This window comes from Tamandua tetradactyla, chromosome 19 (genome assembly GCF_023851605.1).
Source record: "Tamandua tetradactyla isolate mTamTet1 chromosome 19, mTamTet1.pri, whole genome shotgun sequence".
In the NCBI taxonomy this organism is placed as follows: domain Eukaryota; kingdom Metazoa; phylum Chordata; class Mammalia; order Pilosa; family Myrmecophagidae; genus Tamandua; species Tamandua tetradactyla.
Window position 1 is genome coordinate 56,964 of NC_135345.1, and position 15,263 is coordinate 72,226.

The 15,263-nt window shown below is 44.5% G+C and overlaps 1 protein-coding gene across 6 annotated transcripts in view; it reads left to right on the forward strand.

The window, feature by feature from the left end:
* The window catches only part of PIGG (phosphatidylinositol glycan anchor biosynthesis class G (EMM blood group)), an 80,033-nt gene that overhangs the window by 39,857 nt on the left and 24,913 nt on the right, over positions 1 to 15,263 (forward strand). For 5 of the 6 annotated variants that reach the window (XM_077136161.1, XM_077136162.1, XM_077136158.1 and 2 more), the window contains 2 exons: positions 293 to 602; positions 3,497 to 3,660. In XM_077136161.1, coding sequence (XP_076992276.1) covers positions 293 to 602; positions 3,497 to 3,660 — 474 coding nt within the window. Of the gene's footprint in view, positions 1 to 292; positions 603 to 3,496; positions 3,661 to 15,263 lie in introns of those variants that run through there. The other variant, XR_013165671.1, reaches the window with a different exon arrangement.

The window sequence follows — 15,263 nt, forward strand, 5'->3', positions numbered from 1 at the left end:
ATAAGGAAGCTGGGTGTCGAAAGTCTTAATTAACCAGCCCCAAGCTGCAGAGCTACTAGGGCAGCCCCATGTCAGCGAGTGATGCGTAGGACTTCCCGAGCTGGCTCCCTGGGGAGGTGACGTGCACCCCAAGAGGGCAGGTGGCCTCAGTTCCACCCTTACCTGGAGGGCAGGGGTCCTGGGCTGCTCCAGCACATTTGTGAGTTTCTGAAGTAGTGTGTGTTCCACAGAAAATATGTGTTTGACTTTTTCTACCTGGTGCTAATGACCGAACTTGTTTTGCTTTCCTTAGGGGTGTGGTTGAAGCTCGTTTTGTGTACATCTTTGTCCTTGGCATCCTGTTCACGGGCACCAAAGACCTGCTTAAGTCTCAAGTCGCCGCTGCCGACTGCGGTATCCAGGCCAGGTGCCTGTGGGAAGTGCACAGCGGGCTCGTTCTTCTGGCGGCGCTGCTGTTCCGGCCGCACAACCTCCCCGTCTTGGTGTTTAGTCTCTTGGTTCAAGCTCTGATGACGAAGTTCATCTGGAGACCCCTGAAGCATGATGCGGCCGAGGTCACCATGATGCACTACTGGTTCGGCCAAGCCTTCTTCTACTTCCAGGTGTGCCTCCGTCTTAGGTGGGAGACTGCCAACTTCTTATGCAGTGTTTATTTCTTAGTGTTTCTTTGAGAAAATTTTTACCTTAAGTTGGAAAATTAGAATGTTTGTTCTGTGACAGAACTGTCGGTCAGTAGGGCATGGTGAATTACGCTTAAAATGCATGTGTTTTATAAATGCAATGTGGTTAGTTACTTAAGACAGACACTGACCGTTTAGATACAGCACGATTGCTCTTCTGGGTTAGCTGTGAATTTTCTTGTTGAAAGCAGTGAAGGAAACACATCATGTTTCCTGTTGTTTTATTTGATGAATAAAATAAGTGTGCTCTCAGTGGCTCTTTGCCCCTGGGCATCAGGGTGGTTGACACTGGGTGACCTCAAATGTCTACCCCTCCCCTCGATGGGATCGTAATGAGTTTGCTTAGTTTTAAAGACCTGTCAGACCCCTGAGCTAGACCTGGTTGCACACATGCACCCCCAGACCCTACCCTCCTGGATGTAGAGGCACCAGGTCCGGCTCCTGCCCTTGGAAGAATCCGGTTGCATCGTGGCCCCCAGCACCTCCACCTGGACTGCATGGTCCCTCCTCCGCCTTATCACTGTCACCCCCAGCACTGGCCCTGACTGGCTGGCTGTCGTTAGACAAGCTGCCTAATGGCTCTGAGCTGGGTTTCCCGTCTTCAGTCTGGAGACCTCTGCCTCTCCAGCCCCTGCCCCTTTCGAATGTCCCTGTGTGGGGGCAGCAGCTGACCCATGGGCCCCATGCCCTGCAGACCTCTGAGAGCAGCCCTGGATAGCTGCAGTTCTTTGTGTCTTCCTGGTGTCTCCTGTCCATGTTCCAAAGGTCATGGCTTGTACCTGACAGCACAAATGAGCCTTGCAAGTAGAGGGAGAGGTAGAGGACACACAGGGAACTTCAGATTCACACTCAACACCAAGTGAGCCAGAGAGTGGGAGAGGCAGGGGGAGGCAAGGAGAAGGGCTCCCTGGACCCTCCTGTCCATGCCACACGCTTGTTTGTTCTAGTTGCACACCTGTGCAGAGACTGGGATATTTGGCAATTTACTGCTAACATATTGGTTAAAAGGGCTCATTTCAGAAATATCCAAGTGGTTTGTGTCATCTCAGTTTCCACTCTCCTTACTTGGAATTCCTTTCTGCCTGTCCCTGCCGATCACTGCCTTTTAGGAAAGTCTTCTGGGAATGCTGATGCCACAGGAAAGTGCTGTGCTCCCCTCATACACATGAATGCAGAACAGGTTCTGACCAGAGAAGAGTCAGGCGGAAGCCAAAGCAGCAAGTGAGGCATGCTTCTAGGCATGCAGACCTGTGTTCACAGCTGCAGTGAGCATGCCAGCACCGGGCACCTGCCACGGGTGGCCAGGGAAGTCTCTTGCTGGCCCTGGGCACCAAGACTTCCACCTGCACAGGAATCACCAGGCAGGCACAAGGCCATGGCTTGTGGGGCAGCCTGGTCTGGAGCGTGGGCTTTGGAGCTGGGTAAATGTGACTGAGCCGTGGCCGTGCTGCCCAATGGTGACGACCCTGGGTCAGGGGTCACCCTCTCTGCAGTGTAGACTGCTACCACCGAGTTGACCCATGTCCACAGCAGGTTGAGAGTGAAATCCAGGGACAGCTTCAAGCATAGCCAGAGCATCTGTCTGATGGCAGTGAGCCCCAAGAGGAAGCCGCCCTTGTTGCAGGTGGACAGATCTCACAGCAGGTCCGAGGGTGGGGAGCAAACTCCAGGCAGGCACAAGCAGAGCAGAGCAGCCCAGAAAGCACCCCCAGGTCCAGCAGAGCCAGCCCCCACCTGCCATCTCTCTCCTTCCACTTGCTCACGCATCCTTGAAAGGAAAGCTTGTACACTTGCTGCCCCCCACCTTAGCCCAGTGACCCTCTCCAGGAAGGGGCAGTGCCCGGCAGCCCCCAGCAGATCTCTGGATCTCTCAACCTCAGTTTCCTCACCCATGAAACGAGAACTGTGGGGAGGATATGCCGCACACAAGGTTTAGCTGCTGTAAGGATGGTGGTGCTCTTGGGGGCTAAACCGCTTTGGTGAGGGCAGTGGCGGCTTTGCCACCATCTGCCCACTTCTCAGGGAATTAGCTGGTCAGATAATAGTCAGAGACAGTGAGTCATGCACCTGGAAGAGGAGGGCGAGCAATGGAGGTTCCTGAAAAGGTGCTGGGAGCTGAGACGGAGGCACAGGGTGGGAGCAGATGGGCTTCCTTGAAATCTTTGAGAGGCAGGTGAGTGTGACATGGGGCCATTGGAGCACGGTGGAGGGGCCTGCAGGGCAGGTCTGTGGACGATGCCCCAACCAAAGGAAGAGTCCGGGCTCAGGGCAGGAGCGCCTGTGGGGCCTCAGACGGGAGCTGGAAGCGCGGTGCAGAGAAGGGCCTCAGCTGTCCTGGGTAAAGGACCGGAGTGTGTGCCGCCAAGCTTGTGAGGTTGGAAGCGTGGGAGAGGTCAGGCTGTGTAGATGTGGGATGCGACACCTGCTGCGAGCTGCCCCAGGCTGGCTGCAGGAGCCATCTGACTGTGCCTGTCCAGTGAGCAGCTTGTCTTCTGTCTGGGACAGGCCCACCCTGTCAACCTCCAATGTCCCCCGCCCGGCCAGCCAGGGCCACATGCACCTTCACAGAGGGAGCATCTTAGGGAAAGTCATTGGATTTGGAAAAAAGCCTCTGCCCTGCTGGTTGTCGGTGCAGTCACACTTGCGTAGCGTTTTTCCTGTCTTGAGTTCCCCATCCCTCCAGGCCCTGAGTGAGGGTGGGCAGCTTCAGTGGGCAGGGCAGAGCCCTGCTCCCACTGCCCACGCCGTCTCGCCTTGGCTGTGCCTTGTGCGAGGCCCATGCTGACCGGCCTGGCGCCACCGCCCCTGTGTTGCAGGGCAACTCCAACAACATCGCCACCGTGGACGTCTCGGCCGGGTTCGTGGGCCTGGACAGTTACGTGGAGATCCCAGCCGTGTCCCTGACAGCGTTCGCGACGTACACGGGCCCCATCCTATGGGCCAGTCACTTGGTGAATTACCTGAGATCAGAAACCAACAGGTAAAGGTGCTGCTTTGCTTGTCAACACAAAATCTGCTGGTGTGTTGACGCTCTTTAAAAGTGGTGATTTCTTCCAGATATGGCATCCAAAGGACATTCTTATCAGTTTTCTTTTCCTTGAGTAAGAAGGAGCAGCCCAAAGTGCAGAGGCCAGAGGCAGCCCCGGGCAGCGTCTCACTGAGAGGGCCCGGGGAAGCATCGAGTCCACTCAGCCTCTGCCGGCCCTTCTGTCAGTGTCAGAAGCATGGTTTCTCCTCCTCCTGCCATCCCGGCTTTTGCTGCTTGCAGCCATGCGGGATCTTGGCCCCCAGAAACCCTAGAAAGTAGGGGGACCCCAAGAGCCCAGAGAGGGACGGCTTGCTGGGGGAAGGGGGAATGCACGTCCTTGTCGCCCATGAACATCTAGAGGAGCATGGGAGAAACGGGCCCCATCCGTCCCTGAAAGTCACTCCTGTAGGCTGTTTATCTACCCACATATGCGGACCCCTCCTGGCTGCCTCACCAGCACGGGGTCCCACCCCCTCTTCTCCCAACACCCACCTGCCATCTCACCTCCTGCAGGGCCTTGCCTCAGGGTGCATGCTCTAATGGGGTCCTCTCCTGCTCCCTCTGCTCCAGTGTGTCTGCTTCCTTGCTTGCAGCCCTTCCACCCCTGGAAGGGAGGGCAAGGACAGCAATCTCGGAGCCTGGTGCATCCGGGTGCAACTCTTTGAATCTGTGCTCTGGGCTGTTGTGGGGGGCTGTGGGCTCCTAGGCAGACTGGGTCCTGGCCCCGCCAGGCAGGCCCTTGGGCTTGTCTTCACGGGTCTTCGCACCTGTGGCAAGGGGGAGGCACCTGGGAGGTGCAGGAGCTGGTGACACCAGGGCCTCTTCCAGAGTCTGTCAGGCTCTCCTGGTGCTTCTGCCCTTGCTAATGCCCTGCTGGGACCCTGCCACCAGCCACAGGCTGTTAGTTCCCAGCAGCACCTTTGCATTTCTCAGTGAACCTAATATGCAATTATGCAATTGGCAGCTATAGCTGCCTTTCCAGAGATGTGAGTCTTTGGCTCTGTAGTGGTAGAACCAGCTCTTGCATGCTCTGGGTGGCCCGAGAGCCACAGCTGTCAGTGGCAGTTGCAGAAACCAGCCCACAGGCTGTGGCAGGGGTCTATGAGCCCAGGAAAGCGCTTTTCTTCCCTGCTTCATCCTCCTTGCCTCCTGAATCCCACAGGGCCTCTGACCCTGACTGCCCAGTCTGTCCTCCCAGGAAGGCATGGCTCCCTGCTTCCTTTTGTCTCTGCTTTCAGGGTCCAAGGTGGGAATAGAGTCATCCTGTTCCCCACTCCCACTTCCCTGCCCCTTATTTTAAAAAAACAGCCATCTTGCTGTGGGCTATCGCTGAATCTCCCCGAGGTCCCCAGGCCTTCTGCCAACCTCTTAGAGAACTCTGCTTTCTTAGGCTCACTGGTCAGCCACACTGACCTCTGGCTCCTTCTCTTCGGACTCCTTCACCCCATCTGTAAAAACCCAGGTCCTCTTGCTCCTCACTCTACTCTACCCCCACCTCAGTTACCAGCTCCTGAGCACCCCAACTCATGTTTGCGGCTTTGGACTCTCCTCTGCGCCCCCTGTTTGACATCCCCACCCAGATTTCCAACTGCCATGTAGAACCCCACAAGCCCAGACTGGACACACTCATTCACTCACTTGGCATTGATTTGAGGACCTCACACTGAGCTCTCAAGCCATGGGACTGTCTGCTTCAGGATGCACCCCTTCCTGGGAGCCACCTGTGCCCTCGGAGCTCCTCTCCTTCTACACTTCCTATGTGTGGCAGCTTATTCTCAGCTGACTGCAGGCTTCCCAGGGGTGCAGAATATCTCGGCTGCATAGGGTGGGCTGTAGACGCATGTCCCCTACTTCTCATTGCTCCTGATCTCCCCAGACTGGAGCCTCCAGCACACGGGGTGCTGGCCTAGGACCAAGGGAAGTGATGGTCACTTGGTCCAACACCAGCAGATACCCTCCGTTCCACTCTTCCAGACTTTTCTTTTACTTAGAAACCACATCAGGCTGTGGCCTACCACCCTGCAGCCTGCTCCTGTCAACACTTATCTCTGACATCTTTCTGGGAATAAGGATTATTTTGTTTTGTTTCGAGGCCTGCTGCAGTCTCTGGGAGGTGGAGTGCAAACAGACCCAAGCAGACTGGGGCTAGGGGCCAGCAGTGGCCTGGGAGAAGGGCAGGGCACATGCACCTGCCAAAGGCTTGCTGTGGGCATGCCCAGCAGTCGCTGAGCTCTGAATCTCCAGGCCTCCTGAGCAGACACACCCAGGCTCATGAGGGCCTAGCACAGACACGGGCAGCAGTAGGTGCTTCTCTCCAGATTTTGTCACAGGGGCTTTGAGTGTAAGTTGGGCTATTACACAGCTAGGTACATTGGTCTCGGGACGAGGAGAAGGCAGGTATGATATCAATTAGAGAGTATTGTGTGAGCATTTCTATAATGAAAGAACATTTCTCCTTCGATTTTTAAAAATGATTTTCTTCTTAACTTTTTTCTTTCTTTTTTTTTAAATTGTGCTTGTGCTAGTTTGAAACTGTTTTATACCCCAGAATAGCCATTTTCTTTCAATCCTGATTCAGTCTTGTGGAGCCAGAACTATTGTTTAGGGTGGAGCCTTTGATTACCCACTGTCCATTAGATGGAGATGTGACTCCACCCATTCAAGGTAGGTCTTGATTAGTTTTCTGGAGTCCTTCAAAAAGTGAGGCATTTTGGAAAAGCATAGCTGCTTCAGAGCTGACAGAGACACAGACATTTTGGAATGCTTGGAGTACTTACAGAGAGTGCAGATGCCTAGACGTGGGCCTTCCCTGAGATGCTGAGCAAGTCAGAACACAGGGCAGTGAGATGAAGGCCCACAGACGCTTAGAGAGGAAACCACTGAAATCAGAAACTGACAGCAGCGGAACTGCGAGCAAGTATCAGCAGACGCCAGCCACATGCCTTCCCAGCTGACAGGCATCAGCCTTTCTCGAGTCAAGGTATCTTTCGCTGGATGCCTTAGTTTGGACTTTTTTATGGCCTTAGAACTGTGAATTTGTAATTTAATAAATCCTCTGTGTAAACATACTATTTCTGGTATGTTGCATTCCGGCAGCTTTAGCAAACTAAAACAGTGAAAATACACGTAACATAAGTATCATTTAAGCCATTTTAAGTGGACAGTTCTTTGACATAAAGACAATACTCTGTAACTTTCACCACTATTTCCAGACTATTTTCATCATCCCAAACAAAACGCACACTCATTTAGGAACAGCTCCCCACTCTCCCACCCTCAATAACCACTGTTCTGATTTCTGATTCCATGAGCTTGCTTATTCTAAGTATTTCATATAGGAAATCAAACGTTAGTTGTCTTTTTGTACCTAGCTTACTTCACTCAACATGATGTCTTCAAGGTTCCTCCATGTTGTAGCGTTACCCATGCTTCCTTGCTCTTCTGATGGAATCATCTTCCATTGTATGATACACCACGTTTTGTTTATCCCTTCATAGGCCAAAGGTAGACCTCGTAATTGTGATAATGTTGCTCTTAACAATGGCGGACAAATATCTTTTGAGTCACTGCTTTCAGTTCTTTTCTGTATATACCTAGGAGTGAGCTTGCCAGGTCATATGGTAGTTCTGTGTTTAACTTTCTGAGGAACCACCAAACTGTTTTGCACAGCAGCTGCACCATTTTACATTCCCAGCAGCAACGTCAAGGGCTCCTTCTTCTGCGTCCTCGCCAACACATTATCTTCAGTGTCTTTAGGTCATAGTCATCCTAGAGGGGTGCAGTGGTGTCTTATCGTGCTCACAATTTGCATCTTTCTAATGGGTAATGATGTTGAGTGTCTTTTCATGTGCTTATTGGCCGTTTGTGTATCTTCTCTGGAGAAATGTGTATTCAAATCCTTTGCCCATTTTTTTAATTAGATGGTTGGCTATTTTGTGTTTGAGTTGTAGAAGTTCTTGATATATTCTGGATATTAAACTCTTATCAGATTTACAATTTGCTTATTTTTGTCCTGTTTTGTAGATTGTCTTTCCAATTTCTTGGTGATGTCCTTTAATGTACAAAAGTTTTAAATTGTGATAAAATCTAGTTTTTCTTTTGTTGCTTGTACTTTTAGTATACAGTCTAAAAACACATTACCTAATATGAAGTCCTGGGACCTTATGATTTCTTCTAAAAGTTTTATAGTATTAGCTCTTATATTTAGATTCTTGACCCATTTTCAGTTTGAGTCAAACTCATTCTTTTACATGTGGATTTCCAGTTGTCACTGCCCAATTTGTCAGACTGTTTTCTTCATTAAATGGACTTTGTTGCTTTATTCAAAATCAACTGGCCATCAATGTGCGGGTTTATTTCTGGACTCTCCATTTTATTCTATTGTCTATGTGCCTATGCTTATACTAGTATCACACTGTTTTCATTACTGTCACTTGGTAGTAGGTTTGGAAATCAATAAGTACAAGTTCTCTAACCGTGCTATTATTTTTCAGTATGGTTTTGGGGCCCCTTGCAATTCCATATGAATTTGAAGATCAGTGTTTCCTCTTCTGCAGAAGGCTGCTGGAATTTTTATAAGAATCGCATTGAATCTGTAGATCATTTTAGATGTATTTACATCTTAACAACATTACATCTTCCACTCCTTGAAAATGGGTTCTTTCTGTTTATTTGGATCTTCTTTCATTTCTTTCAGCATTGTTTTATAGCTTTCAGTGTACAAGTCTTTCACCTCCTTGGTTAAATTTATTCCTGACTATTTTATTCTTTTAGATGCTATTGTAAATGGAATTATTTTTCTTACTTTCCTGTTCAGATTGTTCATTACTGTTGTATAGAAACACCTGCAGCTTTGCTAAGTTAGTTCTAGTTGCTTTCTTGTAGATTCTTGGATTTTTTAAATATAGGATAATGTCATCTGTGAATAGAGATCATTTGTCTTTTTCCTTTCTAATTTGCATGTCTTCTATTTATTTCTCTTGCCTGACTATTCTGGCTGGAACTTGCAGTACAGTGTTGAGTCACAGTGGTGACATTGGGCATCCTTGTCTTATTCCATCTTAGGGGAAAAGCTTTCAGTCTTTCACCATTGAGTATGATGTGGGTTTTTCATAAATGCCCTTTATCATATTGAGAAATTTTCCTTCTATTCCTAATTTTCTGAGTGTTTTCATTATGAAAGGATGTTGGATTTTATCAAACCATCCTTGCATACCTAAAAGTAAATCCTACTTGTTCATGGTGTATAATCCTTTTAGGTGCTGTTGGATTCAGTTTGTGAGTATTTTGTTAAGTTTAAAAAAAATTAGAGAAGTTGTAGATTTAAGAAAAATCATGCATAAAATATATAAAATACAGAGTCCCTCATGTACCACACTATTAGTAACATCTTGCATTAGTGTGGTATTTTTGTTACAATTCATGAAAGAATTTTCTTATAACTTCACTGTTAACTGTAGTCCATGGTTTACAATCAAGTTCATTGTGGCTGTTGAAATTTTTATTCTAGCAACATATATACAACCTAATATACTTCCTCTTTTAACCACATTCACATAAATAATTCAGTGCTGTTCATTATATTCACAATACTGTACTATCATCACTATCATCTTTTACTAAAACTGCAGTCAACCCAAACAGAAACTCTGTATAACTCAAGCATTAACTCTCCATTCCCTTCCCCAGCCTGGCCCCTGGTAACCTATACTCTAGATTCTGACCCTATAAGTTTGCTTATTCTAATTATTTCATATCTGTGAGATCATACAATATTTGTTCTTTTGTGTCTGGCTTATTTTACTCAGCATGATGTCTTCAAGGGTCATCCGTGTTGTCACATGTATCAGAAGTTCATTCCTTTTTACGGCTGAATAATATTCTATTATACATATATACCACATGTTATTCATTCATTCATTCATTCATTAATGGACACTTGGACTGCTTCCGTATTTTGGCAACTGCAGATAATGCTGCTGTGAACATCACATATTGATCTATTCAAGATCCTGCTTTCAGTTCCTTTGGGTGTATTCCTAGAAGTGGTATTTCCAGGTCACATGGTGCTCTGGTTTGCTAATGCAGACGAGATGCTATATACTAGAAATGGGTTGGCTTTTACAATGTGGATATATTAACTTACATTTACAATTTATAATTCTTGTGCTGTGAAAATGTCCAACTCAAGGCATCAACAGGATGATACCTGGACTCTGAAGACAGGCTGCTGGCATCTGGGACACCTCTGACACATGGGAAGGCCCCATGACTGGTCCTTCCCTCCTGGGTTTCATTGCTTTCAGCTTATAGCTTCAACGGCTTCCGCTCTCAGCATTTCTGGGGCTTTTTTGTGAGCATCTCTTAATTTCATCCCTTAGCTTCTATATGTATTTTATCCTCTTATAAAGGACTCCAGTAAGGGGATTAAGACTCGCCTTGACTGGGGTGAGTTAAATATCAATTGAAATAGCATAATCAAAAGGTCCCACCCACAATAGGTCTGCCCCCTCAGGAGTGGACAAAAGAACATGGCTTTTTCTGGGGTACATAACAGCTTCAAACTACCACTCATGGTAATTCTATACTTAACTTTCTAAAGAATCGCCAAAATGCCTCAGCATCTGCACCATTTTATGTTCCCACAGCAGTGAATGGGTGTTCATATTTCTCTGCATCCTCTCAAAAACTTATAATTTTGTGTTTTTTTAATGGCAACCATTCTAGTAGGTTTGAAATGATATCTCATTGTAGTTTTGTTTTGTATTTCCCTAATAGCTAATGATGTTGACCATCTTTTCATATGCTTTTTGGCCATTTGTATATACCGTTTGGAGAGATGTCTATTTGTTTTAGTTTGTAAAGGCTGCTGGAATGCAATATACCAGAAACAGAGTGGCTTTTAAAAAGGGGAATTTATTAAGTTGGAAGTTTACAGTTCTAAGGCCATGAAACTGTCCAAACTAAGGCATGTAGGGAAAGATACCTTGATTCAAGAAAGGCTGATGGGTCCAGAACATCTCTGTCACCTGGGAAGCACATGACAACATCTGCTAACTTTATCTTCTCATTTCATAAGGCTTTCCCAGGGGCATTTTCCTTGTACATCTCTGGAGGTCTCTGGCTGTATGGGCTCTGTTGGTTCTTGTGGCTCTGAGCTTTTTCCAAAATGTTTCCCTCTTAAAGGGCTTGCTTCCATAAGCAAACCCACCTTGTATGGGTAGAGACATCTCCATGGAAACCACCTAATCAAAAGTTACCACCCACGATTAGATGGGTCATATCTCCATGGAAACAATAAAAAGATCCCACCCAACCGTTAAATGAGGATTAAAGAACTTGGTTTTTCTGGGGTACTCGACAGAGTCAAATCGGCACACTAGTCAAGCCTTTTGCCAATTTTTTAATTGGGCTGTTTGTCTTTTTGTTTTTTATTGTTGAATTGTAGAATTTCTTTATATATTCTGAATGTTAAACCCTTTTCAGATATGTGGTTTCCAAATGTTATCTCCCATTGGGTAGGTTGTCTTTTTCACTTTCATGATAAAGTCCTTTGATGTACAAAATTGCTTAATTTCGATGCATTCCCGTTTGTCTATTTTGTCTTTTGTTGCTTGTGCTTTGGGTGTAAAGTCTAAGAAACCAGTGCCTAACACAAGATTCTAAAGATGCTTCACTAAGGTTTCTTCTGGGAGCTTTATAATTCTGGTTATATTTAGGTCTTGGAACAATTTTGAGTTAATTTTTATATATAGTATTGTAATAGAAGTCCTCTTTCATTCTTTTGTATATAATTTTATCTAGTTCTCCCAGCACCATTTGTTGAAGTGACTGTTCTTTCCCAATTGATTGGACATGGGTTCCTTGTCAAAGATCAATTGGCCATAGATGTGGAGATCTATTTCTGAACTCTGTTACATTCCATTGCATGCATCTGTATTCTTGTGTCAGTACCAAGCTGTTTTGACCACAGTAGTTTTGTAATTTTTAAATTCAGGAATCAAGAATCAATCAACAAATTCAAGAATCATTCTGATTTATGAAGATGATTTTGGCTATTTTGGGCCCATTACCCTTCCAAATAAATTTGATGATTGGCTTTAAGATATCTGCAATGAAGACTGTTGGAATTTTGATTAGGATTATGTTGCATCTGTATATCATTTTGTAGAATTCACATCTTAACAATATTTAGCCTTCCAATCCATGAGCAAGGAATGTTCTTCCATTATTTGATCTTTGATTTCTTCTAGCAAAGTTTTGTAGTTTTCCATGTATAACTCTCTTACATCCTTGATTAAATTTGTTCCTAGATATTTGATTCTTTTATTTGCCATTATGTGTGGAATTTTTTTCTTGGTTTCCTCCTCAGATTGCTCAGTAGTGTATAGAAACATGATTGATTCTTTTGCGTGTTGATCTTATACCCCACCACTTTGCTGAATTCATTTCTTATCTCTAGTAGCTTTATTGTACATTTTTCAGGACTTTCTACATAAAGGATCATGTCATCTGCAAATAGGGGAAATGGACTCAGTGGTCTTTGAGGATGTGGCCATGGCCTTTACCCAGGTAGAGTGAGTGGGCTTTGCTGGATCTTGCTCAGAGGAAACTCTACAGGAGGTGATAGTGGAAAACTTCAGGAACCTGGCCTCAGTAGTTTCTCAACAGGATAATAATGGACAACACTTATCCAATGAACATGTAATACTGCAATCCATGGCGACTCCTGGCCCCCCATGCAACTTATGTATACCTTTATACTATGAAGAATAAGGGTCTAGGTCCTATAAATTTTGCCATGCTCCTGATTGTGCTTGGTGGGAAGGTGAATGGCATGGACTTAGTAGATGTCAGAATTCTTTTGCTTGTTTTGATGCATGAGAAACAGGGACCCTCCAGAAGGATTATGTGAGAAACCTTCCCCAACCAAGGGAGATTGGATTGCAGACAGGGAGGTGGATAAACCATGCAGCGAAGGACCATGAGCCAAATGGGGAACTTCAACTTCAGTGACTTAGTGTGTGTCTTAAACATGGACAAGGACAAGGATGACTAACAGAACTTTAGCTAAAACCTTTCAATTACCAGAACACTTTCCCACAGTCTCACATAATGTGTTGTATGCACTTAGCTTCACATCTTTAAAATTTTTTCTTTAATTCCATATCCTTGTGTTTCTTAGCACTTGTATAATCTGGAACTGGGAATGTAGTTACAAATTATTTCAAAATATAATCTGGGAATGGGAATATATAATCTGGAAATATATAATCTGAAAATGGGAATGGAGTTATATGTTATATAAAAAAAGAAATTATAAATAACAATCATCAGATGTGAAAGCCCAGTTAAAATACACCTTTCCTTCTATATAGAAGGACATTTGAATGCCTTTTATTTCCTTTTCTTGCCTAATTGCTCTGGTTAGAACTTCCTGTAGAATGTTGAAAAACAGTGGTTACAGTGGGCATCCTTGTCTTGTTCCTGATCTTAGATAAAAGGTTTTCAGTCTTTCACCACTGACTGTGATATTACCTCTGGGTTCTTCACATATGCCCTTTATCATGTTTTTCGACTGCTGATTGAGTCTCTCCACTTGTTATTCGTTTGTTGAGATCTTCGATTTCTTCTTGAGTCAGTATAGGTAGTTTTGTGTTTCTAAGACTTTGCCCATTTCATCAAAGCTGTCTAATTTGTAGTATTCAATTGTTCATAGTATTGTCTTATAGTTATTTTTATTTTAGGGGGTTGGTAATGTCTCCCTCTTTATTTTTTTACTCTAATTATTTACGTCCTCTCTTTTTTTCTTCACTAATCCATCTAAAGATTTGTGAATTTCATTGATCTTTTCAAAGAACCATCTATTAGTTTGGTGGGTGCTCTTGGTTTTTTAATTCTCTATTTCATTTATATCCACTCTAATCTTTGTTATTTCCTTCCTTCTGCTCCCTTTGGATTTAGTTTCCTCTTTTTTTTTCCTATTACCTCCAGTTGTGAAGTTAGGTCCCTGGTTTTATCATTCTTCTTTTTTAATATAAGCATTTATGACTAAATCATCCTCTTAGCATTGCCTTTGCTGCATCACTTAAGTTTTGCTATGTTGTGTTTTCCTTTTTATTTGCCTCAGGGTATTTCCTAATTTCCATTATGATTTCTTCATTGACCCTTTGGTTGTTTAAGAGTGCGTTGTTTAATTTCCAACAGATTTGTGAATTTTTCCATTGCACCTTCTGTATCAATTCCATTGTGGTTGGAAAAAAATATATTGTGTGATTTCAGTATTTAAAATTTTATTTATACGTGTTTTGTGACCTGACATATGGTCTTTTCTGGAGGATGACCCTTGTACTAGAAAAGAATATGCTTTTGATTGCTATTGGATAAAGTGTGCTATAGAAGTCTAGTTGATTTATGTGTCATTCACATCATCTATTTTCCTTGTTGATCTTCTGTCTAGACTACCCATGCATTATTGAATGTGGTGTATTGAAGACTCCTACTATTAATATGGAATTATCTATTTCTCCCTTCAAATCAGTCATTATTTGCTTCTTCTTGAATTTGCCCTATTTGTCTCTATATAATAGTGACCTTTTTTTGTCCCTTACTGTGTTTTTTTTTAATTTTTTATTAATTAAAAAAAATAGCAAGAAAGAAACACAAACATCCTGAATATATGCTCATTCCGCTCTACATGTATCATCAGTAATTCACAATATTATCACATTGTTGCATATTCATTGTCATGATCATTTCTTAGAACATTTGCACCAATTCAGAAAAAGAAATAAAAAGACAACAGAAAAATAAAACAAAAACAGAAAAAAACATTTTACATACCATAACCCGTACCCCTCCCTTTCATTGATCACTAGCATTTCAAACTAAATTTATTTTAACATTTGTTCCCCGTATTATTTATTTTTATTCCATCTGTTCTATTCATCTGTTGACAAGGTAGATAAAAGCATCAGACACAAGGTTTTCACAATCACACAGTCACATTGTGAAAGCTGTATCATTACACAATCATTATCAAGAAACATGGCTACTGGAACACAGCTCTACATTTTCAGGCAGTTCCTTCCAGCCTCTCCATTACATGTTGGATAACAAGGTGATATCTACTTAATGCGTAAGAATAACCTCCAGGATAACCTCTCAACTCTGTTTGGAATCTCTCAGCCATTGACACTTAGTCTCATTTCACTTTTCCCCCTTTTGGTCAAGAAGGTTTTCTCAATCCCTTGATGCTGAGTCTCAGCTCATTCTGGGATTTCTGTCCCACGTTGCCAGGAAGGTCCACACCCCTGGGAGTCATGTCCCACGTAGACGGGGAGGGCAGTGAGTTTGCTTGCTGTGTTGGCTGGAGGGAGAGGCCACATCTGAGCAACAAAAGAGGTTCTCTTGCGGGTGACTCTTAGGCCTACTTTTAAGTAGGCTTGACCTATCCTTTGTGGGGTTAAGTTTCATATGAACAAACCCCAGGACTGGGGGCTCAGCCTATAGCTTTGGTTGTCCACACTGCTAGTCAGAATATCAAGGGTTCAACT